The sequence below is a fragment of the Arvicanthis niloticus genome, chromosome 28, assembly GCF_011762505.2.
Source record: "Arvicanthis niloticus isolate mArvNil1 chromosome 28, mArvNil1.pat.X, whole genome shotgun sequence".
Taxonomy (NCBI): Eukaryota; Metazoa; Chordata; class Mammalia; order Rodentia; family Muridae; genus Arvicanthis; species Arvicanthis niloticus.
Window position 1 is genome coordinate 22238910 of NC_133436.1, and position 24190 is coordinate 22263099.

Sequence of the window (24190 nt, forward strand, 5' to 3'; positions counted from 1 at the left end):
ATCTATACAATGAGACATGATACCAGTTAGTAACCCCTTATAGATGTTGAGCGCTAACTCCAGGAATGTGTTGAGAGCAGGTCTTGGCCCATAGTGAGACTGTAATCATTTCAGATGCTGTGTAATTTTTTTAAATGCCTGTAATCTGGGCATGCTGGCACACTTCTTTAATTCCAGCCACTTAGCAGACAGAGGCAGGTGAATCTTTGTGAATTTAAGTCTAGCCTGGTCTATAGAGTGAGTTCAAGGACAGCCAGGGCTACTGAAAGAAACCCTGTCTCAAAAAACAGACAAACGAACAAACAAAACAAAACAAACAAACAAACAAAAAAGCCCTAGGACCTTTGTTTTCTGAGTGTTTACCTTTTTCTTATCACCATAATTTTCCATACATAATACAAATATTTTGTTTTAGGACTATGATTCCCTTTTCAATTTGCTGATGATAAATCATGTGTATAATTGTGTTGTTGTTGGAGGAGCGAGACAGGCTTACAGATACTTTTTGCAAGACCACATCTTTTCATCATAAGCCAGAATAAATCACAGAGATCAAACAGCAATGGAACCCTCTGCTAGGAAATGCAAATTCATATGGAAGAAAGGAATTAATCAATCTGACTTCATGAATCTTGAAGTGGTTCTATGAGAAACAATGTAACTAAACTTCCAGTTCAAAACAGTCATTAACAGATACCCAAAAATAAAGTAAATCCACAAAATGCTAATCTATCACCTTCATACTCAAATCTAAAGAAAGCCAGAAAAGCACCCAAAGACTACACATAGGTAATTCAGAAACAAAGAATTTCAAATGCCCAACTTTACTCTCAAAATGAGAGGCACTCCCCTGACCCCCAGATATTTAGAAAACCTGTCAGAAAGTTTTTGTGCAGAACACTGTGGTTGAGGTCAGTTGTATAACGCCATCACTGAACATGGGCACCTAGGTAGGCAGAGACTGAGTGAGACTGAACTTCTGCTACTGTTCCGTGTGTTAAGCCCATAAGTGTCCCACTCTGAAAGAGTGAGTTCTATTTCTTACTAAGTATATGGGGAATGACCCAACCCAAAGACAGCACAATGAGTGAGGTCAGAAAAATAATTCTCATAGTGAGTTGCACCATGAGGTGCTTCCATAGGAACAATTTTATGAAGGTTGTCAAAATAAACACACACACACATATACACACACATACACACACACACACACACACATACACACACTCACACAAATCATTGACGAAGAGATTAGACTGCACAGAGTTTACTGGTACATGCCGTTCGAACTGCTCAGGTAAGAATGTCCATCCAACATTGTGCACATTAGTACTTGTAAGCAAAAAGAACCCAGGAAAATACATACACGTATATGCCCTTCACACCACGGAGGCAGGCTAACATAATTCTTGAAGTTAAAAAAGAAGAGAATAAAATAAAAAACAATCCTTATCTTTCATTCATATAATCACTGGCTTCAAGTCGTCATACTGTTCGCTGAGAATATTGTTTGTTGATCCATTTATATACCCAACAAATACTTCCTGTGTTTGGCCTACCATGCTCTGTTCTGGGCACCAGGCCGCAGAGTGCAGGATCCACCCTAATTGAAGGCAGGCCTGGTTCAATTCTGCTTAGAAACAAAGAATCCAGTCCTCAATTAAGCAGTACTAAACCTAATCTAGCACCACACAGAGAAGATGGAATACTATGCCCAAATGATTTACTCCCAGGAAGGCAAGGTTAGTTTAATATGCCAATACCAACTTAATAGCACATGCTGTATTAAGAAAGTAAAACAACAGAATTCACACCAACATCCTAACAGAGAAAGAAAAGGCCATTGATGAAACCCAACTCTGTTAGGATGAAGACCCTCATAGACTATGAATAGCAAGAAACATTTTTTGATAAGGGCACCCTTGAAAAGTCTGTATTCTCATCTTACAGATGGAAAGCCAGGCTATTCCCCCTGCCTCAGACTCAGCAACAGGACAAGAATGTTCTCATTTTTTACTCTTGTTGGATATGGGACTAGAGAGTCTCTGTTGAACAGGAAAGAAAAGTATCATTCAAACCAGAAAGAAAGAAGTAAAATGTCTCTCTTTTCATATGGCCTTGGATCTAGATCTCATATATAGTATGAGCTTAAATACAGAAAAGTATTATAAGCCTATTAAATCTCATTAGGAGGATAGATGTGTTCAGCAAGGTATAATATCAATATACAAAGATAAAGTTTTATATTTTTAAGTACTAACAACAGAACCTATTTGAATGAAATAAAAAAATAAACACAATAGTATAAGCAACAAAAATAATAGGGTTAATTTAACAAAGAAAAGAAACTAGTGTCGAAAAAAACCCCACAGAACCGCTGGACGAGGGGCGTGAGAAACAAGTAAGTCAATAGAGAACATGTAGTAAGCAGGGAGACTGCTGTTCGATCCTCAGGCGCCTCATAAAGAATTCCAGGTGGGGGTAGGACCCAAGCAGAAACGGGTGGATTTGGGACACTCAACAGCTAACCAGGCTGGTAGACTTAGCAATCAACAGGCTAGCTAGATATCCTGTCTCAAAAGAAAATAAAAGATTGACAGACATCCTAAAGAACTGGGGTTGCCCTTTGGTTTCCATATATGCATGTGTGTATGCACACACGCACACACACGGCCCCCACCCTGTGCGTGCACATGTGCACAGGCGCATACACACACAGACTCATGCAGACACACATAAACACATAACCCTGCATATAGACAGCATAAGGCAAATGTAAACTATCTAAATAAATGAAAAGACGTTGTTTTCTTGGACTAGGTTACGACTCATCTTAAGATGGCAATGTTATTGAGCCTGAGAAACAGGTTCAACATGATGGCGGTCAGAAAACCAAACTTTTATATAAAAATGACAAGCGGACTGTGAAATTCATAAGCAAACACAAGAGAAATGGAATAGACAATCGAAACTCGAAAAGGAATCAAATAGAAAGATTCATACGTCTCAGCTTCAAAACTTCACTACAGAATTACAGTAATGTGGACATTGTATTACTGACATAAAACAGACATTTGCAGAGAACTGAGAGAATAGAAATAAACCCTTACTATACAGTCAACTGATTTTCTACTCTAGTGCCAAAATAGACTATTAACATTCTGTCTGTCTGTCTGTCTGTCTGTCTGTCTGTTGGTCTCTCTCTCTCTCTCTCTCTCCCTCTCCCTCTCCCTCTCCCTCTCCCTCTCCCTCTCCCTCTCCCTCTCCCTCTCCCTCTCCCTCTCCCTCTCCCTCTTTCTCTATCTCGTATTTGGGGTAGAACCCAGGGTCCCAAACATACTGGGTAAGGTTTTATCACTAAGTTATATCCCCAGCCACAACAGTTCAATGAAGGGATCACCTTTTGGACAAATACTATGACAACTGGATATCCAGAAGCCAAGAAATGAAGCTGACACTCCACACTACACCTTATATAAAAATTAACTCAGAAGTTATCACTGACCTAAGGGTAAAAAAACTATTGAAGCCCTAGAAGAAAAAAAAGGCCATAAATGTTCTTGGTTTTCACTGGGCAGTGGCCTTTTTGGACGTGACACCACAAAACAAAAACAAAAGAAAAATTAATAGAACACCATCAGGACCTTTAAAACTCAAACTTCAAATTATACCATTCACTAGAAGCAGCAGTTCCAGTGAATGGAAGAAAGTATTTGCGAATACTACAGACCTTTCAAAAGTAAAGAAAAACAAATCAATACCCACAAGTATGGCTAACACAAAAACTGACAACACCAAGAGTTGGGAAAGGAGATGGAGAAGCTGGGATTTCATCCACAGCTACGAATGTGTATAACTAGCTGGCTACGCTGGAAAACTGAACCCTTTCAAAGGTTAACTCTGAGATGAGCCAGCAATTCTCCCCACTTATAGATTCAAGAGAAATAAAAAACATACCGTCACCAACTTCTACATGGAGTTCAAGTGTAGCCAGCTGAGTCCAGATACACGTGATGAAAGAATAATGTGACTATTTAGCAATGAAATATGAATACATGCTACAACTCAGTTGACCCTTGAAAACATTACACCAACTCCAAGGAGCCAGTCATTAAACAACACACACACACACACACATACACACACATACACACACATACATACACATGCACACACATACACACACATACACACACATACATACACACATGCACACATGCACACACATACACACACACAATACACACACATGCACACACATACACACACAATACACACACACACACACACAATACACACACATGCACACACATACACACACACATGCACACAAACACACACATGCACACACATACACACACACACATACACACACATACATGCACACTATGGTTCAATTCACATGAGACATTCCAGATAAGCAAATATATAGATATAAAATAGATTCATGTTTATTAGTAGGGAAGAGAGTTAATGAATGAGGATGGATGGGTACACAAGCCAAATATATTAAAAACAATAAACTATATACTTTCAATGGGAAAATGTTATGGCTTGTGAATTATATGTCGATAAAACTATTTTTATAATTCCCTGTTGTCAGACATAACTATTAATAATCCTCTGAGTTCCTGAAAACTAGATGTAGCCCAGAGCTGAGAGTTTCAATAAAGTCTGAAGTTAAAAAGAGAGAGGGGCAAACTGACTTCCGGTGACAATGTAGATTCTTACAAGTGATAACTATGAACTTTGTGCTAGAAATTCCTCAGACTCCCCCAGATTTTGCACCTCTAAGCATATAGGTTAAGAATCCATTTAAGCACTGTAATTTCTGGTGACCACTACAAATTTAGCCCACTAATAACTGAGATCAAAGCTCATCTGAAAAGCCAGCCAAGTAGCTCAGAAGAGGCCAATCATCAGAATAAAATGGCGGACACCTTGCTATGCTTGGGTGTAGTTTTCTTCTGGGTCATTCAGAATGTACTGATGAAACCACTGGGAAACCAAGTACCTCCAACAGAGATCCCAAGTGAATACCACAAGAAAACTACTACATTTTCACACCGCAACCACAATCCTTCCTTAACTGACATGTCAGGACCAAAAAAATGGCTCCATTCATGAAGTACGGGTTAGTCATTTCAGTTACACAAAATTGTGTGACTCTGAACCAAGAACCTGCAATTTAAATATAATAACATAATGTGCTTTCTTAGAGAGTTTCCTAAAATACCTTTCATGACCGTGTGTGTTTATGTGTGTGTGTGTGTATTTTAAATAGATTTCCTGCTTTCTCCACACCACTGCTCACATCATAGGTGTTAACTCAAATTTCCTTAGGCTTCACCTACGTATTATTCCTTGATTTATGTAAAGGCAAATTTTACTTCTTCATAATCCACTCTGCTAATATTTTGTGACAAACCAACTAAAAATTCAGGACAGCACTTCCTGTGCAGGACACTAGATGCACTGGAATAACGATTTAATTCTGTCTTTCCCGGTGAGGAAACAAACACACACAAAAAAATTCTTGCTTTGATTGAAAACTATCACACTATCTTCAAAGAGACAAAGGCCCTATTATTTCTACCAAATAGTCTAGAATGAACAAATAATTCATTATAATAGACCAAACAGTCTTAGAAGCAACATGCTCTATCAACACTGCCCCCCCCCAAAAAAAAAAAACCACTAAGAAGCCATAAACAAGAAGCCTTTTGATGTCCAGAGCGATGCGGCCACATCATTATTAGCAAGAGAGAATGAACATAAGTTTCCTTGAATTCGGCTTTCTCTCCCGTGCAGAGGGGTCATTCTTTGGGGGTATTAGCCTAAGCTTGAGCAATGCATATGACATTCTGAGGAATGAAGCTGCACCACTGGCACAAACTTGGCGGAGGTGGGGGGTCGGGGAGTGGTGAGACTGGAGAGTTCTGTCTACTCAAACATCCTGGAATGCTTTATAAACCTTCCTCCGTGCCTTGTCATTTCCTTTCTGTAAGATCCTGTTGATGTCTGTAAAACCTAAGAGTCCATCAGACTACTCAATGGTCAACAAGGTCATGGTTTAGAAATTCTCGATGGAAGAATCTCAAAATCATACTTTGAAGGTTTATTTCCTTATCCAGTCACATGATGTGTGGACAAACAACTGTTTATCCCTAGACATGGGGACAATGCCAACCTGCTTACCTTCCTTCTTTCTAATTTAAAAAAAAAAAAAAAACTGTAAAAAAAAAAAAAAGCATAATACTGTAGTTCAGAAATGTTGCACACGTCTCCATGAAACAAACTTTACCCCTCAAGACGCAGGCTCTCCTAAACACTATGGCTTATGTGTGTAACATAAACAAAACAAGTCCATCTGAACCAATTACACATTTTGAGGTAGTTATTAAATATTCAGCGTCCTGCCAGGAAAGGGGAAAGCAAGCCGCACGACTGCTCCGAATAACAAACCATAAATCAGTTGACAAGCTTGAAAGAATTCAGTTCTAGTCTGTTCGGAAAGCCAAGCCTAAGGAAGAGGGGGAGCCCGCGGGAATGTTTCTCCTGCTCTCGAAGTTTCGCCCTTTTTCAAAACAGACTCGTGCGCAAATGGCGTTTCTCGGAACTTTCTGGCTCTCCAAGTTATCTGGAGACAAACCAAAGCCCGGGGCACGCGCGCGGAGCTGGGGGCCTGCGCCGGGAACCGGGGCTCTGCAGGCGCCGGCCTGGCCCGGGACTCACCGCTGCCGGGCTGCGGGGACAGCGCGGACACCGAGGTCTGGCCCATGGCGGGTGACCGCCCCGCCGCGCCTCCGCCTCACCGGGCCGCTCCGCTCCTGCGCGCGCCCGTCCGCTCGCCGCCGGCCTCCCGCGCGTTCATCTCGGCCCGCGCCCGCCAGTCCCCGCACCTTCTCCCCGCGCGCGCGCGCGGGTCGCCCGGCCCTGGCAGCGGCCAAGCCGGCCCAGCGGATGCCTGTCATTCCTCTATGCAGATTAGCTGGGGTCAGGGGTCACCGGGAGAAAAGAGGGGGGCAAGGGCGACAGGGAGCGGAGGAGAGGAAAGAGCAGAGCCCCGGGGTGAGGGTATGGGGTATGTGCACATAAGGGATGTTGGTCCAGATGCACGCCCAGGGGTGGGGGGCTGGGTGCCAGCACCCCCTGGGGCAGGAGGGAAGGAGGGCTATCAGAAAACTCCCTTTAATTTGTCAAGGTTCAATGTCAAAGGATCCTCTAGGTCTGAGGGGAAAAAAAAAATCATTGAAGTACTTAGTCACTGGTACTTAGTTTAGGAAAATTTGTTTCTTTAAAGTTAGTTCCTTCCTTATATTGTTGGCAGCATTGCAGGCCTGTTAGAGAGGTCATTGCCGAGCGTTTTCCTCTCTTTAACAATTATCTTCCTTTCAACAAATGCTATTAAAACAGTCAATGGCTTCAGGTTGGATAACACAAGTCAATGATGTCCACAGTGCTCTATGTGTAACATCAACTGAACATATACACATTTGATTCTATCACCCAAAACTTTAGCTCAGCTTGGCTATGCCTCAAAAGACTCACTCTAGACACAACCATAACAACAAAAGCAATTTATCTGACAAATTATTATGCCCCCAACTAACACTCGAATAATATTCTATTAAGTCTCAAATTTCTAAAAACTATGAATACACTTGACAGCTTTGTCATTACAGCTGATAGATAGCAAGTTGAGTGGTCAAGATGTATATGTGTGTGTATGTGCATGGACATATATGTATCTATACACGTTACATTAAACAGAAGGGTGTTTCCACGAATATATTCTGTTATGATCTGTCCACTAGGACTTGTGCATACCTCTCTGAATCTATACATTTCATTAAAAAGTTCAATCTATTCATGTTGCCTGTGCCATCTTTCATCTTATAGTCTATCCTAAAGAACTCTGAACTATAAAAACAATTGTTCAGTATAAACCTTATAGAATAATCGATTTTCCTATTTTAATCATGAAAATCACCTTTCCTTTATGCGTGTATTATTGAGCTCAGCAGAACCTTGTTTTGGTGTTTTGAAAGACACTTGCTTGTCTGTTTCATCAGAGTTTAGTAAGTGGCCCCTCTTCATTGGTGGGGCACTCTTTTCCTTTAAGAAACCATGACTATTTGGGGGTGATGAGAATTGAACCCTGGGGGGGGGGGGGCTGTTTGCTTTTTAGGCAGGCCCTCTGCTGCTGGAGTATGCACCAAATGCCAGACATCCCAATTTCTAAAATGAAACTGAAAGACTTAACTAAAATGTGAGTCCGAATTGGGACAGTAACATCCATACTTCCTCTCCTCTTTGAGTACACACACAATGTGTTTTGAGAAATGCACCCCTCCCGGGAACTCAGCAGTGAATGTCAGTGACAATATTTCCGGTTCTTTCATGGCTTTGCTTAACACTGCATTAAGAAGCAAACAAGCAAAATGTGTGTGGGAGTTAAGAGGAGAGATATCTTACTATTGTGCTACTGGCAGAGCTTTGCTGATAAAGAAAGTCATTGTTAGGGGGGAACGCAGTAAATCCCGCCCACTGAGAGTACCTAATAGAAGCTTTTAAAGAGGGTAAGCGGTATTTCTTCTCTGAGAAATAATAGTGACGACTTTTCCCTTCTACCAAGTCTTAGTCCAAGCATTACGGGGAAAGAGGTTCTCGCTTTGGGAGATTTGCTTAACACATCCATATTTACTCGTTCAAGACCTGTCCTGCTTCAGTGGTTGATATACTTCTTGGCCTCATCTGGAATTGTAATAACCAGGAATCGAGTTACGCACATTTCCCTGAAACTCTCCCAATGCTCATTACATTACCTTGGAAGCACATCAACCGTACTGCCGGAAGTGTGTTCCAAGGTTCCTCTACAGGGGTGGGACATCCTGCTCCCAGAATGTCTGCCGGGGCTCAGTGTTTGAAGGGCATTTTATCATAGCAAAGAACGTTGGCCGACGAGTGGAGAGAAAGTCTCCAGTAACTCCCAAAATCTCCCTTTGAGGTCAAAGCATAAAGATTAGAGAGTGAAATACAACAAGAGGGGTTTGAAGCTTGACGTGGTGGCTTACACTTGAAATCCTAGCACTTGAAAGGCTAAGGCAGGAAGATTGCCACGAGTTCAAGGCCTATGCGTGCTGCATAGCGAGTCCCAGGCCAGCTGGAGATACAAGTAAGATACTGTATCAAGAACAAAACAAAAGTATTTTAAGATGATGTCCTTCCCAGATGCCTCGCTCATGACTTATTGAATGGAGACAAACAGTTCTGGGAGTCGCTCTCACGGGTTTAGAATGGACACTAGGGATATTTAATGTCATCTGAAAAGCACACGCATTTCTGTATAGACTACTCTCCCAGAGAAGTTGGGAAAATGCTAGAAAAGATGACTGTTCATTTGTGGAAAAAGATCTGTATCTACTTCTCGGCATCGGTCCCCTTGGCCCCAGGCTTTATTCTGGATTTCTAAACTGATTTGGGCACTGGTGTGCAGGGAGGACAGCACACAAGATCCATTTATGAAAGTGAAAATTTGATGTCACCTGGCTTGAAAAATTCCTTGCAATGGAACAACCTGCCTCCAAACCAGAAGGTGCTACCTTCAGTGCACACCAGCGCCTCTGTCTCATACCACACGCTGCCATTAAATCATCCCATGACTGGATTTGAGGAGCTGTTTATATTAAACCGTCCTAAAAAGAGTAGAAGAGCATTTACTGATTTTTTTTTCCACTGCACAGTCTAGCTTCAATCTTTGAAAGAACTGTGATTTATTCATTTACTTCCAGGAAGAAATGAAATTGAGAGGATTTACTTAGAATTTCCCCTGGGAGACAGTGTGCTTTTAGGAGCAAAGCACATGCACTTGGGAGATTTTCAAACACTTTGGTCCATCACCCAGATTTCCCTGCCTTGTCTGATGTGGACAGTATTAAACTCAGTCGTCTGGGTTATCCAATGTGACAACCCCACTTGTCATAGATGGAAGGCACTATGGTAAATTAAAGCAGACACCAACCTGGCCTTTATAAACTTAGACTATGACAAACTTCTCTCCTAGAAGCTCAGGGTCCACTTTGTGGAAATACAATTTGGTGACTGGAGGAGAGTTTTGAGCTTACATATGGAAGAACTTAGATGCCATGAGTTCTAATCCTGGGTCTCCGTCTTCCACAGATCTGTTAGATCTTCTCTAGCCACCGTGTAACTCCAGAACTTGGAGGTAGGCTCTCATGGTGGAGAGAAGAGTTAAATGGAATCCTCCAGAAATTCCATGAGCAATGAGAACCACAGAGGCCCGGGAAGCAACCATGACTGAAAATGACCATGCCAAACATACATCCTTATTTTGGACTTAGCTGTGAAAGTTTAACAAATAAGTGGCATTTCCTTGGCTAATGGGCATTGTAGTAGTGGTAACCACTTGCCTGAGGTGAAGGAGAGAATTTAAATTTAGTGACTTTTTAAGGAGAATTGTTTCTTTAATTATCTTGTTCTCATGATACAATGTTTAGAAGAAGCAAGGGGAAACTAAAAGACTGTCCAGAAGAAGGATCATTTTAGATCTTTATTTTCTATGCACTCACCAAGTTGAGATTTACTGAAGAGCAGGACACTGTCTCCTCCTCCTCCTCTGTGAGCCACTAGAGCAACACCTTTGTATTTTCACGTGGTAAGAGTGCTTCAACATGGGAATTCTAATCATGTGATAATGGAATATCTGCAGCCCAGACACTGAAATCTAATAAGCAAACATGTTCAAGCTTTTAAGTGAGTTTGTTTTACTTGACTGCTTTCCAGTTTTATTTGTTTTGTTTTATTTCTGCAACTTTCCATATCTTTTAGAGTTTGGCTATATTCTGCAAGAGGCAGCCTCCTTAGGAAGCCTTGATCATGAAAAGGCAAACAGAAGACTTTCTGGGTTTTTATACTTTGGGCTGAAGCTCTGGAAATATACGCTGCGCTTACACCTTAAAATGTTACTCGGTAGAGGCTGCAGCTGAACTCTCCCTCCATTTTCTTTAATTTTACAATTGTGAGAGAACACTGGTGTTAACACGACGCACAGCACCACCAGACAAAAGGAGAATCTTGACTAAGACTCACAAGTTTGGACTTTCTACTTATATCAAGCACTGGAAAACAGAAATGATCATATTCCACAAACCCTGGGCAGAGCAGGAAATTAACCTGTAAGGCAAGTTTTTCTTTCCTATTGTTCACATACTTTTATATGATTTATTTTCTGAGTCTCCCTCCTTCTGCTCTTAAGAGCTAACAGGATTAACAAAATACCTTGCCTCTGCCCCTCCCTGAGCTAGTCTCTGCTATGGGTTTGGAGAGGAGGCTCTATGCTTACTTACTGGCTGAGCCAACTATTGGAAGATTTACCCAGAAAAATCAAGAGCTCAAGGGGTAGGGCTGGAATTTCTTTTTCCAAAATCTCTCCTTCGCCCTTAGAAAGAAAAACATGCATAAGTTACTCTACTTCATCTTGTATGTAAAACAGAGTACCAATCCGTAGCTTTCGAAACTCCAACTGCCATGCAATTCAAAATCTTTAAGTCACTAGCTAAAAAATCTATAAAAAGTGTTCTTCAGAATGCCCTTTCTGTAGCTGCCTGAGTTATAGAAAATAATAGTTTGATGTCAAGTCCGATCATTGTTATAGCAACTACCCTATAAATTCCTAGACTCTAACAAGGTGTTTGGGATGATGAACCCTTAATACATATAGGGTTTGCACTTATGTTATATCCAGAATACGAACAACTTCAAATATAGACAAAATCTCATTTGTTTCTGTGTTTATGTCTTGTACTTAGGGTTTCTCTTGCTGCAATGAAATAGGATGCCCAAAAGTAAATTGGGGAAGAAAAGGTTCATCTGGCTTACACTTTCATGTATATCACTGTTCATCATTGAAAGAAGTCAGAACAGGAAGTCAAGCAGCTCCTACTTGGAAGGGTGCTGCTTACTGCACTGTTCATTATGACTCCCACAGCCTTTTTCTTACTGAACCTAGGACCATCAACCCAGAGGATACCACCACACACAGTGGGTTGGGTTCTCCCCCATAATCACTAATTTAGAAAATGCCCTACAGCTGGATTGTATAGAGGCATTTTCTCAACTGAGTTTCTCTCCTTTCAAGCAACTCTAGGTTGTGTCAAGTTGATATAGAACTATCCAGCACAATATGCATGGTTTGCTAACAGTGTGTTGAAGATCGCAAGCCTGTCATCGACTCTATCTCTGTCCTACAGATTGCCTGATTGAACTGTCATGTTTTCAATGAACTAGTAACAACTGAGTACCTCCAACGAACAAGGCCTTTCATCCATGGGCTTGAGGACAAGTGGGATGGAAACTCTCCTCTGGTGTCAGTCCTCCATGAATACTGTATTGGAGGAGGGGTGTAGCATCCTACCGTGGCAGTGACTCCACTGCTAGACATCTGTCCTTCCAGGTATTGAATGCATAGTGGAGAAGACTCTGAACTTAGTTTCTTAGTGCATATCTTTCCCACATAGACATAGTGGTTCTGAGAAGATACCTCCCTCAAGACTGTAAATTGCTTCTTAAACTAAAGAACAGTTAAACCTGATAGTATGCAATCAGAATGAACTATCTTCATTTGTTTTTTTTGCTGAACTTTTTGAGGAATAAGTCTCAACTCTTACAATCCACCCCCTTTCAAGTAAACAGTTCTGTGGGTTCTGGTAAGCAAGTAGTGCTACCATTCCCACCAGCAAGTCCATCCTACTCTCTGCAGCTCTTCCCTATCCTACACTGCACTCATCCCTTCTCTAGCTTCAGGTACCTACTAGTCTGGCATCGTTCTGGGACGGTGACTAGACTAGACACAGAAGTGCCTAGGACAGCTCTAGATTGCACTTCCTGGATGTCTCTGTGAAGTACTTGTAAACAATATTCACAGAGTGTGGACAGAATTCCATTTTGACTGAGGCCAAAATGGAATCACAGGAGAGATGGGAAAAGACAACACATGCGCGCACATACATTCTCATTCTCTCGTCCTCCCTCTCCCTCTCCTACTTCCCCAACCCCTATGTGTGTCTCTGTGTGTGTGTGTTTGTGTGTGTTTTTCTGTCTGTCCTCCTTTCTTCCTCCCTCTCCCTCTCTCTCCTCCCCCCATGCCTCTCTCTCTCTCTCTCTCTGTGTGTGTGTGTGTGTGTCTGTCTGTCTGTCTGTCTGTCTGTCTCCTTTCCTCCTCCCTCTCCTTCTTGGTGGCCAAAACATGACCTGTTTTAACCCCATTACACCCATTGTGTGATAATGGACTTGAACCTTTCTCTTTTTCATTTTCCCCTCAGGTGTTTTATCACAGTGACATTAAAGCTAACATACCATCCTTGTAGACTTTTTTCTGAACTATATACATGCAAGTGTTTTTGTTTGTTTGTTTGTTTGTTTGTTTTACAGTTGACTTCTATCATTTTAATTTTTAAAAATCGACCACAATGCCCTATGTATTCATATTTCTCTCTCTTTTGTTCCAAGTATCATCCCTTATACACCTACCTCAGTCTGTTTATTCATTCCTAAGTTAACGATCATTTGGCTTGAAACTGCATTTCCTTATGTTTCAGTATATCAAAATAGATAACATTATATTATACTACAGTATGTTATATTTATTGCTTCATCATATATATAATATACACACACCCACATGTATCTCCAAAGTACTTAGAATAGAGACTAAAATAAGGAGATACTATATGTACGATATATGCACATATGCAGTACTCATAGAGCTTCTTTCTGTTCTAATTGAAAGACAGGAAACGAGCAATAGACATAATAAGTCAGTACATTTATAAAAATCCAGAAGATGAAAAGTGTTGCAAAGCACAGAAGAGTTTGAGAGTTCCTGTGTGTGTGTCTGTGTGTGTGTCTGTGTGTCTGTGTGTATAGTAGTCACAACAGCCCTCCTAAGAAAATGATGCTTACATAAAAACCTGAAGGTGTGGGAGGATAGTTTGCCAAGTGGCAATCTGGGAAAACAGTGCTCAGAGAGGGCGGGATGAGAAGAATAATATGAATCCAATATAGGAACATGGTATAAAAAATTTTTTTTTTTGAGGAGACTAAGGAGGCCCTCGAGTCAAGGCCGAGTGATCCCTAAGGAGGAAGGAGTTATCTACCATGTAGAGCCTTGCATTTGACCAGAAGTTTGTGGCTTTCCCTACAAGTACACGATGACAATGATAAAGGCCATGACATGATCTGACTTTATGTCATGGTGGCTTCTTGTGAGATCAGTTGCATTACAGAAAGCACTGCTGTGGCTAGCTAGCATGGTGGCTTATCATGGGGAAAAGAGACCAGGAAAATATCCTAGGCTGTAGATGGCGGTGGCTGAGAACAAGTCAGGGCAGAGGGAGTCATGAGAGGCCCCCCGAACTCCAGTGCATTTTGAAGATGGAGTTAAACGTCTTGATGCATTAAGTGGGGCAAAAGCATAAAAAGCTTCAATATTTTTTCTGACCAGTTGGAAGGTTCAAGCTGTCACTGTAATAAAACCTCGGATGGAAATCGAGCAGCGTGGGTTGGGAGGGGAAAATTAGAACATTAATTTCAAGATCTTTCTCCAAGTGGCAGATGAGAGCAACAGTGTACACGTAACAGGAAAGAGTCAGTCCACATCTACACAGGCTGTACTTAAACCGAGTGTGAAGAGTAAAGCGGAAAATTTACCCAGTACTTAGAAAGCACAGTTACTACTTTCAGGGATCATAATGTATCTAGGAGTCAGTAGAAGCACATCTATTATCAGTACTGTGGAGACATAAGCATCAACTTAGACGTCTATATTCAGGTAAACAATCGTTCATCAAATACGAGTTGCTTGAACTTCCTCCAGTGAGACTCTGAAACCCTCTAGAAAGTTCTACATGCCTGCAGATATAAGGCTTTAGAAAATAGATCTATAAATTACTGGTAATAAGGATTATAGAGGGGCAGGGGCTGGAGAGATGGCTCAGTGGTTAAGAGCACTGTCTGCTCTTCCAGAGGTCCTGACTGTCTGTAATGGGATCCAGTACCTTCTTCTAGTGTGCATGAAGACAGCATACTCATGTATATGTATATTATATATACACTTATATGTATATATATACTTATATACATGAAATAAAAAATAATCTTTATAAGAAACTTTATTTTAAAACAACTATCTGGTACATACATACTTTTAGCATTTACTAAAGACAAAGAACATTAGCACATGAATGATGTGGATGCTCGCTTACTTTTACACAGAAATTAAATCTTGCAGGTATATGGTATTGCAGGACACAGTGAATCTACAACAGTTTTCAGAGTTGATCAACATTTTGATTTTTTATAATCCTCAAGGTTGAGATTGCTACTTTACATAAATACACAGTACAAAATGGCATAGGTATATTTAGGGTTAATTCAGAAATGGTTAGAAATTCTGTCCTAACCTCAAGCCAAAATTCACCTCAAGTCTACAACTCCAACCATAGTTTTTAAGGCATAACATTCCCCAGCAATACAATTTAAAGGCACACTAATGTGATTCTCCCAATGTGAAGAACAATGGCAAGAAAATATTACAAGTCATAGTTTTTTTCTAATTTACCATGGACTGACTCCTTATGCATTTGATTATACTTAAATAGAGAGAGAGAGAGAGAGAGAGAGAGAGAGAGAGAGAGAGAGAGAGTGTGTGTGTGTGTGTGTGTGGTGTGCATCCATGAGTTCATGAACATTCCATGATGCATAGGTGGAGAACATAAGTTCTCTCTTCCTACCATGTGGGTCCAAGAAATCAAACTCAGGTCTTCAGGTTTAGTGGCAAGTACCTCTTAATACTTTTGTTTTAAATGTGTGTGTAAATGTCCAGGTTTATGTCTGTGGTTGTACGATCCTGGATGCAGGTGGCAATGGAAACTAAGCATGGCATCCTCCTGGAGCTGGTAGTTGCGAGTTGGAAGGTGTGTGGTCCTCTGTAATAATAGCATGAGCCCTTAACCCTGGCTCACCCCTCCAACACTGACAAGAAGGATTTTTATCTGTTGGCCATCACCAACTTCACTTTTGATTCCGAGCTAGTTTTTGTGCCTTCAGGAACCTCTTAGTACTGCTGAATCTTTCACAGCCCCTATGTCTAGTTACAATTCACAGCTTAAGGAGTTGTGCACTAAATCAACCATTCCCTAAAAGTGCCTAATCATTTAAACTTCTCCAGCAAGAAAGAAATTCCTTAGCAAGAAAGAAATGAGCCAAGTGAGCTTTGCAAAGAAGAACACTGCACACAAGTAATAAAATGACGAGGAATTCAACCAAATACAGGCTATACAGAACAGAGGCAGACTGTTTTTTAATATCTTTAGGTCCTGGTGTTGTTGAGTAGGAAGACAGCAACACTAAATAGTTTAGCTCTCTCTAGATTTTTTTTTAATTTTTATTTATATATTCCCTTTACAACCCACTATCAGCCCTTCCTCTCCTCTTAGTACCCCCTCTCAAAAGTCCTCCCCCCACTCTCCCTTCCCCTTCTCTTTAAGAAGGGGAAGTCCCCGCTGAATGTCAACCCTCCCCATCTAGAAAAATATGACTGCTTCAAATGGCAAGAAAATTACACCAAGATTCCAAATTCATAAGGGGGGGGGGAGAAATTAAAGAAAAATCTCAGCATCCTAATGTTAAGAATAATGGGAACGGGGGGGGATTGAAAAACATGCAAATTAAGATGGTCAAGTTCAAATGACTAAATCTGATAAACACACATGGAATGAAACATAGAAACTAAAGAATTGAAAGAAACAGAAATATATCTCTTTGTTTGACAATTACAGTAGACATGCCCCAAACAGCAAGGGTTGAAAGCAAACCTAGGAACATTATGGTATTGGTTGTTGTTTTTGTTCCTGTAGTAAAACGCCAGGACTAAAAGCAAGTTAAGGAAGGAGTTCAGTTTGGCTTTATGGTTCCAGAGCCATGGGCGGCAGGCATGGCTACTTCAGCTAGGAGCTGGGAGTGCACATTTCTCAGGCACCATCTAGACCCAGAGAGAGCTACCTAAAAGTGGGTTAAGGATTTAAACTCTCAAAGCCCAACTCTAGTGACACACTTCTGTCAGCAAGACCATGCCTTCCAAACCTCCCCCCCCCCCAAACCGCTACCAACTGGAAACCAAGTTTGCAAATTTCTAAGCTATGCTGGGCATTCCTCATTCAAACCGTCATAATCATTGCATCAAGAATGCTAACTACAGACAAACTAGTATTTCGGCAGTAATAATACATTAGCTAAAATTTAAGTCACGATTATGAAGAACAAAGACCTACTATGCAATGGTGGATTAGTCTGAGAAGGGGCATGGCTTATGAACTTGTCTACTTCTGAGAACAGAACCTTGAACTATGTAAAAATAAGTATAATTGCTAAGTGGATAGTTTTGCAATAATGTGGAGAAATTTTCAACATATCAACAAAATGTCCTGCAATTAAGAAAACAGGACATTTTTTTATAATTATGGGTTTGAACAATCCAATCAACCAAACATCTTTAAAGATGTTTGAGATGTTTAAAGATCTCTAAAGATGTAATAGACATCTTTATAGATGGGGACTGAAGAAATAGCAAATATATCTGAACAAATATATAGCAAACTTTTGTCTGGCATGTTTAAAGCCTAATTTGATCCTTAGTCCCGAAAGAAAAAGAAAGGAAGGAAGGAAGACAGAAAAAATATAACCATGGAGTAAATATCCATGGAGAAATCTCAAAGAATTTAAAGAATTGGGGGATGGTGACCCCATAGGAAGACTAACAATGTCAACTAACCTGGACCCCTGGGAGCTCTCAGAGACTGAGCCACCAACCAAAGAGCACACATACACAGGCTGGTCCAAGGTCCCCATGTAGCAGAGGGCTGCCTTGTCTGGCCTCAGTGAGAGAGGATGTGCTTAATCCTGTAGAGACTTGATGCTCTAGGGTAGGAGGATACCCACATACCCACGGGAGGGGGGAACACCCTCTTAAAAGTGATGGGGGGATGGGTAAAGAACTCTAGGAGGGGGACTGAGAGGAGGGCAACATTTGGAATGTAAATAAATAAAATGATTAATAATATTAGAAATCATGTTATATAATCCTCAACCTCTGGCCATGATCCAATTGTCTAGTTAAAATCAAACCCAAGAAGACAAACAATTTTTTCTCACATATTTGTATAAACCCAAATCAATACACTAAGGAAACATAGGAAATCAAATTTAACTTATAAATTATTAAGTACTTGACAATCATAAAGTACTGGGAAACATTCGTGATGAAGCTAACTGGAGGACTGGAGTTCTAGTTTTATGCTACCAAAAATCAGGAAAGAGCCCACAGTTCTGTTGTATGTTGAGTTAGACAGTATGAAACTGTGGATGCGAAAGAACAGAAAGGAAGGGGAAAGAAGTGAGACTGGAAATAAAAATAAAATCGACAATAAGATAGGGCTTAAAAATCAAGACTCATGAGTCACTGCTCGGCATTCTCACTCATCCCTGCAGAAAGCACAGTGACTCAGTGTACCCTCAGAGACCGACCCACGAGTACGAATGGAAAAAGTAATTTGAATGCAGGTGAACATAACTTAAGATGAAAGGATTTCCTGGAAGTTAGCCGAACTGAAACATCACTACCGGGGAGGCAATTTAAAAGTTATTATTCTGCATTTGGAGGGGGGGGGAATACAAATAAATTTGTGGTGTTATTCAAACCACTTTATTAAATAACTCAGAATCCAATAATGAAAAACAGATGAAGAAATATGCATTCGTATTTCTATCCCCCGTAGAGTAAATACATTTACAAAATCTCTGTCACATTTTTTTATTTGTCGTATAATTGTATCTTCAAAACTCTGATTGATCTCTTAAGGGACTAGACTAAGTAATTTCTTATGTTCAGCAGGTTTAACTTCAACAGTTCTTCACTCATATATTCCAGGAATTTTGAAATCGGGTGGGTGGGGGAAGGAGTATAACTTTAGTTCCTTAAGAAATGCTCTGATTTTTTTAGAATAGAAATTTAAGCCTACAACCCCCTCCAAGTTAAACAACCCTCTGGGGGGAGATGTGTGCACATTGCAGGGGCTCTGTAATAAAGAGCGGATTCCAGTTACTGCAAATTACTTCTCAATTAGGGAAAGTTGACACAGTCTCCAAGCAGGTGACAAAGATGGCAGCCAGGAAAGGGGGAGGGAGAGAGGCAGCCTGGGAGCTTGCAGGTGTTCTGACTTAATCTTTCATCAAAACAAGATTTATTCAGGGGGAATTTATATAATCACACGGTTAGAAAGCAGACACACAAAATGCACTCAGAATAGTGCCATTTTTTAAAATCCACTTTTTTTTTTTGTTCCCCAAATTCTCCAAGTAGACAGCCTCCAATTTTAAAACACACAGGAAAGTTGTTATGAGTTAGGAAAGGTCTCAACAGAGGAAGGGGGAATCACCCAGAAGGCAGTTTTTCTTGAAAAATTATTCTTATACCCTTGAGCATCTATTTGTCTTTCTGTTTAGCAGAAGAAAACACTACAGAAATTGCTTTTCTATAAATATTCCAAATGCTGCATAAAAGCCATGGCTTCTACTATTTCTTCAAATTATTTGATTTCTTCTCCACAGCCTTGTATGCAGCATTTTAAGCCAAGGACACATCCACTGATTTGTTTCTGTGAAGCAATGCTGAATGTAATATTTACATTTCATGAAGAGACAGTCACCAATCACATAGATTTCCCAGTTGGGTTTGCAATTTTAGGGTGATTATTTTTACCTTGTTTCTATGTGAAATAATATCTCACCTCATTTAGAGTGTTTCATTTTTATGCAAAAGCACTATGAATATTTTAGCTGCATTCTATTATTTATGCCAATATAGAAATATCTGGTACCTGAAAATTGATATTGCTGTCTGGAGAATGAGACAATTATTCAGCCTGCCAGCACCTTAGTTGTTTACAATTCATGACTTACTTTCTTCCTATCTTCTGTTTGGAATGATCTAAAACCTTGGCTCTTAAATGTCTATCTGTTTCTGTCTCCTAGAAGTTTCTAAAGAACTCTCCCACCTTTAGGTTTTTATTATCTGTCTACTTGAGTTGATTGTCAATACCTGCCTTCTACTTCTCTGATATTTTGTTTTCTAAGAGGCATGCCGCTTAGAGGTGAAGTCTTCTGGACCCTTTTCTATGCGTCTCCATAGTAACCTCCTCAGTGGTATTTATCCTCTGGCTGCTCATCTATCACACACCTTGCATTTAATATCACTTGGAGTGACGTTATAATGGTTAAGAAAGCATTTCCTTTTGTAACTCCAGCAGGGTAGGCACATTGTTAAGTGCCCGGCATTGTACACAGGAATGAAAGAATCAATGACTGATCCTCATCAATATACCATTTACACCTGTGAGTACTAGAAGAGATGGTTAAAGGAAGTTGGGGATGTGGTAGAAATGCTGGAGACCGGCTTCCCTGAAGGTCTTCCAGCAAGCAGAAATGTCAAGAGAATATCATTTACAGAAGTACCTGAGTTTGACTCAGTAATTGAGAAAACAGAAGATCTGGCAATTACCGTAATCACAACCTAATGAATCCACACAATTAAATTTTCAGTAGGCCTAGTTATAGCTCTATTCAGTTTCTCTTCTGGGGGAAAAATGGTGTATCTCCTATTAAAGATCGTTTTGTTTGAAATGCTAAAGATCATTGAAATGTAGCATGCTTAAGCTAAACAGAGGTGTTCATTAGCAGGCAATTAGTACACATTAACAAACTGGACAGGAGCATCTAGCTAGCCTTGGATGAAGGGAGCATCAACTCAATGAGATAAAATATTTCTCCACCGTTGGGGCTTGGTGACAGATGCTAAGGGGGCTCTTTGGTGTCCACACCATTGTGTGACACTGATCCCTAGAAAGCAGGTAAGAACTATGGCTTTCCTCTAACCAACATATTACAAGTAGGTTGCATGTGTGTGTGGTATGAGCATGGCTTGTATTTTGTAACACTCTAATACCTGTCTTGCTACAGGAAGGATACTTGCTTTCCTTCTTGTAAGAAGCAAGTTGTCATATTGGTAAGCTATAACATGGGTGTATCATGAGACTAAGAACATGCCACATTCAGGTTCACAGATGGCAAGAAACTGAGCCAGTCATCAATCTGGCTCTCTATAAGGAGAGAAGCACTGTGGCAGCCAGGAGTTAGGATACATAGCCTTCACTAGCCAAGTCACAGGACTGACCAACTCACACCTAGAGTCCAACATTCTGAGACTCCGAAGGCCTAAGCATAACAAGATGTCAGACCACAGTCTATCCCAAACCCCAGGATTTGAGACGGCTGGTGTTGTTGAAAGCCACTTAATTTGTAGAAATATTGTATTTGCCTAATACTACCCCAAATATAAAACCTTGACTCAAAGCCCAAAGAAAATGAAATAAATTGTTTTCCATAGGTAGGCAGATAGGCAAGGTGAGGACTAACCAATTTGATCTCTATAGGAAGAATACGAGCTCAGCCCTACACCGAACACTATAATTTAGCATTGATCGCAGAAAGTTATCTAGGTGCTGGATGGCTGGTTTAGTGGTTAAGTGCACTTAGTGGTCCTTTGATGGAAGGAACTTAGTTTTCAACACCTATATTGTGTGTCTCACCACCCCTTTCCCATAACTCCAGTTCTACATACATGAGGCTCTTTGCTGGCATACACACACACACACACACACACACACACACACACAACTATATATTATATATATAATAACTATATGTATAATGGAAGCACACTGTTGAAATATACTATGTAGAAATGACATGCTGAGAACAAGAATCTGAGCACTGCAATTCATTCTCTTTCAGGGAACCCTGCATTTTAATGTTAGTGGTTAAATTTCAAGATCTGTTTTCAGTTCCTACGCGAGCTTTGTGGATTTTACTTTTAAAATATATTTAGATGAAGAAGCTCGTTGGCAGGATAACAGAGTCAACAGATCACATATGACTTTTGCGTAGAAAAGCATGTAAGATTATGTTTTTCATGTATCACAGATTTAAACATTTTATGCAACACAGACCCTAACCCTTTTAGAATTCCTTTCCAGCTGGGTGGGAAACCTTTTAAGTCTCCCTTAAAATAAAGAAGACTGGATAATACCAATGGTCGTTGAGGATATGCAGCAACTAGAGCCCTCGGACAAGGGTAGGAGGGTAGAATAATTGGGAATTTGTACATTTATCTGGCAGTTTCTATAAACACGCACCTAGCCTATGACTCATATCTTCTACATGTCACTTGTCCAAGAGAAATGAAAACATGCATCCATAAAAAGACTTCTTCAAAGTTATTCCTCACAGCCTCATTTGTTTTTGAGCCAAGATCCTCCTATATTGCCCAGGCTGATCTCAAAGTCAAAGTGACCGACCTCCCACACCCTGCCTGGGACAGCAGGCCTACCGCCATTCTCCATATCTTCATTCTGTTTTGCTTTTCTGTTTGTTTTCTACGTGCTGATGATCAAACCCAGGTTGTAAGCATGTTAGGCAAGCTGCCTAATCCTCGCAACAACCACAACAGGCGGCTATACTCTGTAACTGCCCAGATCTGGAACAGGCCAAATGACTATAACCGGGATGAATAGATAGTAGCATAGCCGTTATTGGAATCCTACCTAACCATAAAACACTGAGTGCCAGGCCTAGAGCCTCCCTCAGAAGTAAAGGTTTTATTCTCCCAACTGCCAGGCGTGTTGCCTGAGATATCCCTCAGCTTCCAGAGACTTTTCGAAGGGGAAATGGAAAGAATTCCTCTGGCTGAATCCATGGTCTTGTCCAGAATGCTGCTTTCTTCACAAGGGAGCAGCACACACCCAGTGCTTCATCAGTGCAGGGTGGTTACAATAGCATCTGGACAAGAACTTGAGGCAATCCTGAGGGACCATCCAGAGTTACGCCTGGTACTGAAGTCAGTGAAGGTCAGTGCTATTTGAAGGTGGGCACCTGACAAATCTACTGGCCCCTCTGCCCATTCCTACCCCTCCAACCTCTCCTAGGCTGTTGATTCTCAGTGAACACCCAGCATGCTGATAGTTCCTTCTTCGCTCTGGAATCTAACCCAAGCTATGGAATCTAACCCAACCAAATGAAGGCCTTGAAACAATTTCACCAACTTGAAGAAGGTAAGGACAAAATATATGCCACATGGAGCTCTAAGGCTCAGAAACAAATGTCTAGGGAGAAAAGCCAGGAGATCTGGGAAGGATTGGGCAGGCCTGAACACTCTTGGAAGGTAGATGTATCCTTTCTTCATCCCAATGAAGTGTAGACTGCATGGTCATGTGCAAATGTCAAAACTTAAAGAAATATTCTCTTACAATACAGATGCTTATTTCACTGTGTGTAAAACAGACCACATTTAAAAAAAAAAAAACGTAATAAATAAAAAGTAGCCATATCAAGCTTGGTTTGAATTTAGGTTCATGTAATGACTTGAGATTTCACCACGGCCCATCAAGCCTTTGTTCTTTGGTTGTTTTGAACCTACGTTTTAGAATTAACAAAGTTGTTATGCTCATCATTATGAGAATGCAAAATCCAATTGGCTTGCCCTTTCAGTCTGTCATAATTAAAAATGTTATGCTAATCAGTGGTGGCTCCAAAGGCCTCGAAAAGATACTCAATTGCTTGTTATGTGATGAATCTATTCATCATCATGGCTGGGCACAAAGTTCATGCGGCTGCAAATGCAGCTACTTGTATCCTCATTTAGCATTACTGTCTTAGAGAATTCTTGATTGGATTTTAAAGACATCAAACACAGGCTGATATAGGCAGGAAGACCAGAGTGATCCCTCAGTGCCGATCCCTCAGTGTTCACGACCAGCTTGGTTTTGCTGGTACTGAGTGCTGGGCATCAATGCAGTTCCCCAGATACAGACAGGAATAGACTGAATCCGTATTCTAGGGCATATTCCATAGGGCACGCCTGCTACACTCTCGGAGTCTGGTGACTCCTCTGTCCCCTGCCTTGGAAACCTCCATCCCCACCCCAAATATACTTTAAATATGACTTCTTCTCACTAGTGATGCTTCCTAATTTACAAAAGCTTCCACTGTCATGGATTCA

At 40.8% G+C, this 24190-nt stretch overlaps 1 protein-coding gene across 6 annotated transcripts in view; it reads right to left on the reverse strand.

Moving 5' to 3' along the window:
• Nucleotides 1–24190, reverse strand: part of Phactr2 (phosphatase and actin regulator 2) — a 255936-nt gene that overhangs the window by 103059 nt on the left and 128687 nt on the right. For 2 of the 6 annotated variants that reach the window (XM_076926886.1, XM_076926884.1), the window contains exon 1: nucleotides 6736–6928. The exons of the other annotated variants lie outside the window; for them this stretch is intronic. In XM_076926886.1, coding sequence (XP_076783001.1) covers nucleotides 6736–6781 — 46 coding nt within the window. In that variant the 5' untranslated portion in view covers nucleotides 6782–6928. Of the gene's footprint in view, nucleotides 1–6735; nucleotides 6929–24190 lie in introns of those variants that run through there. 6 annotated transcript variants of the gene reach the window in all.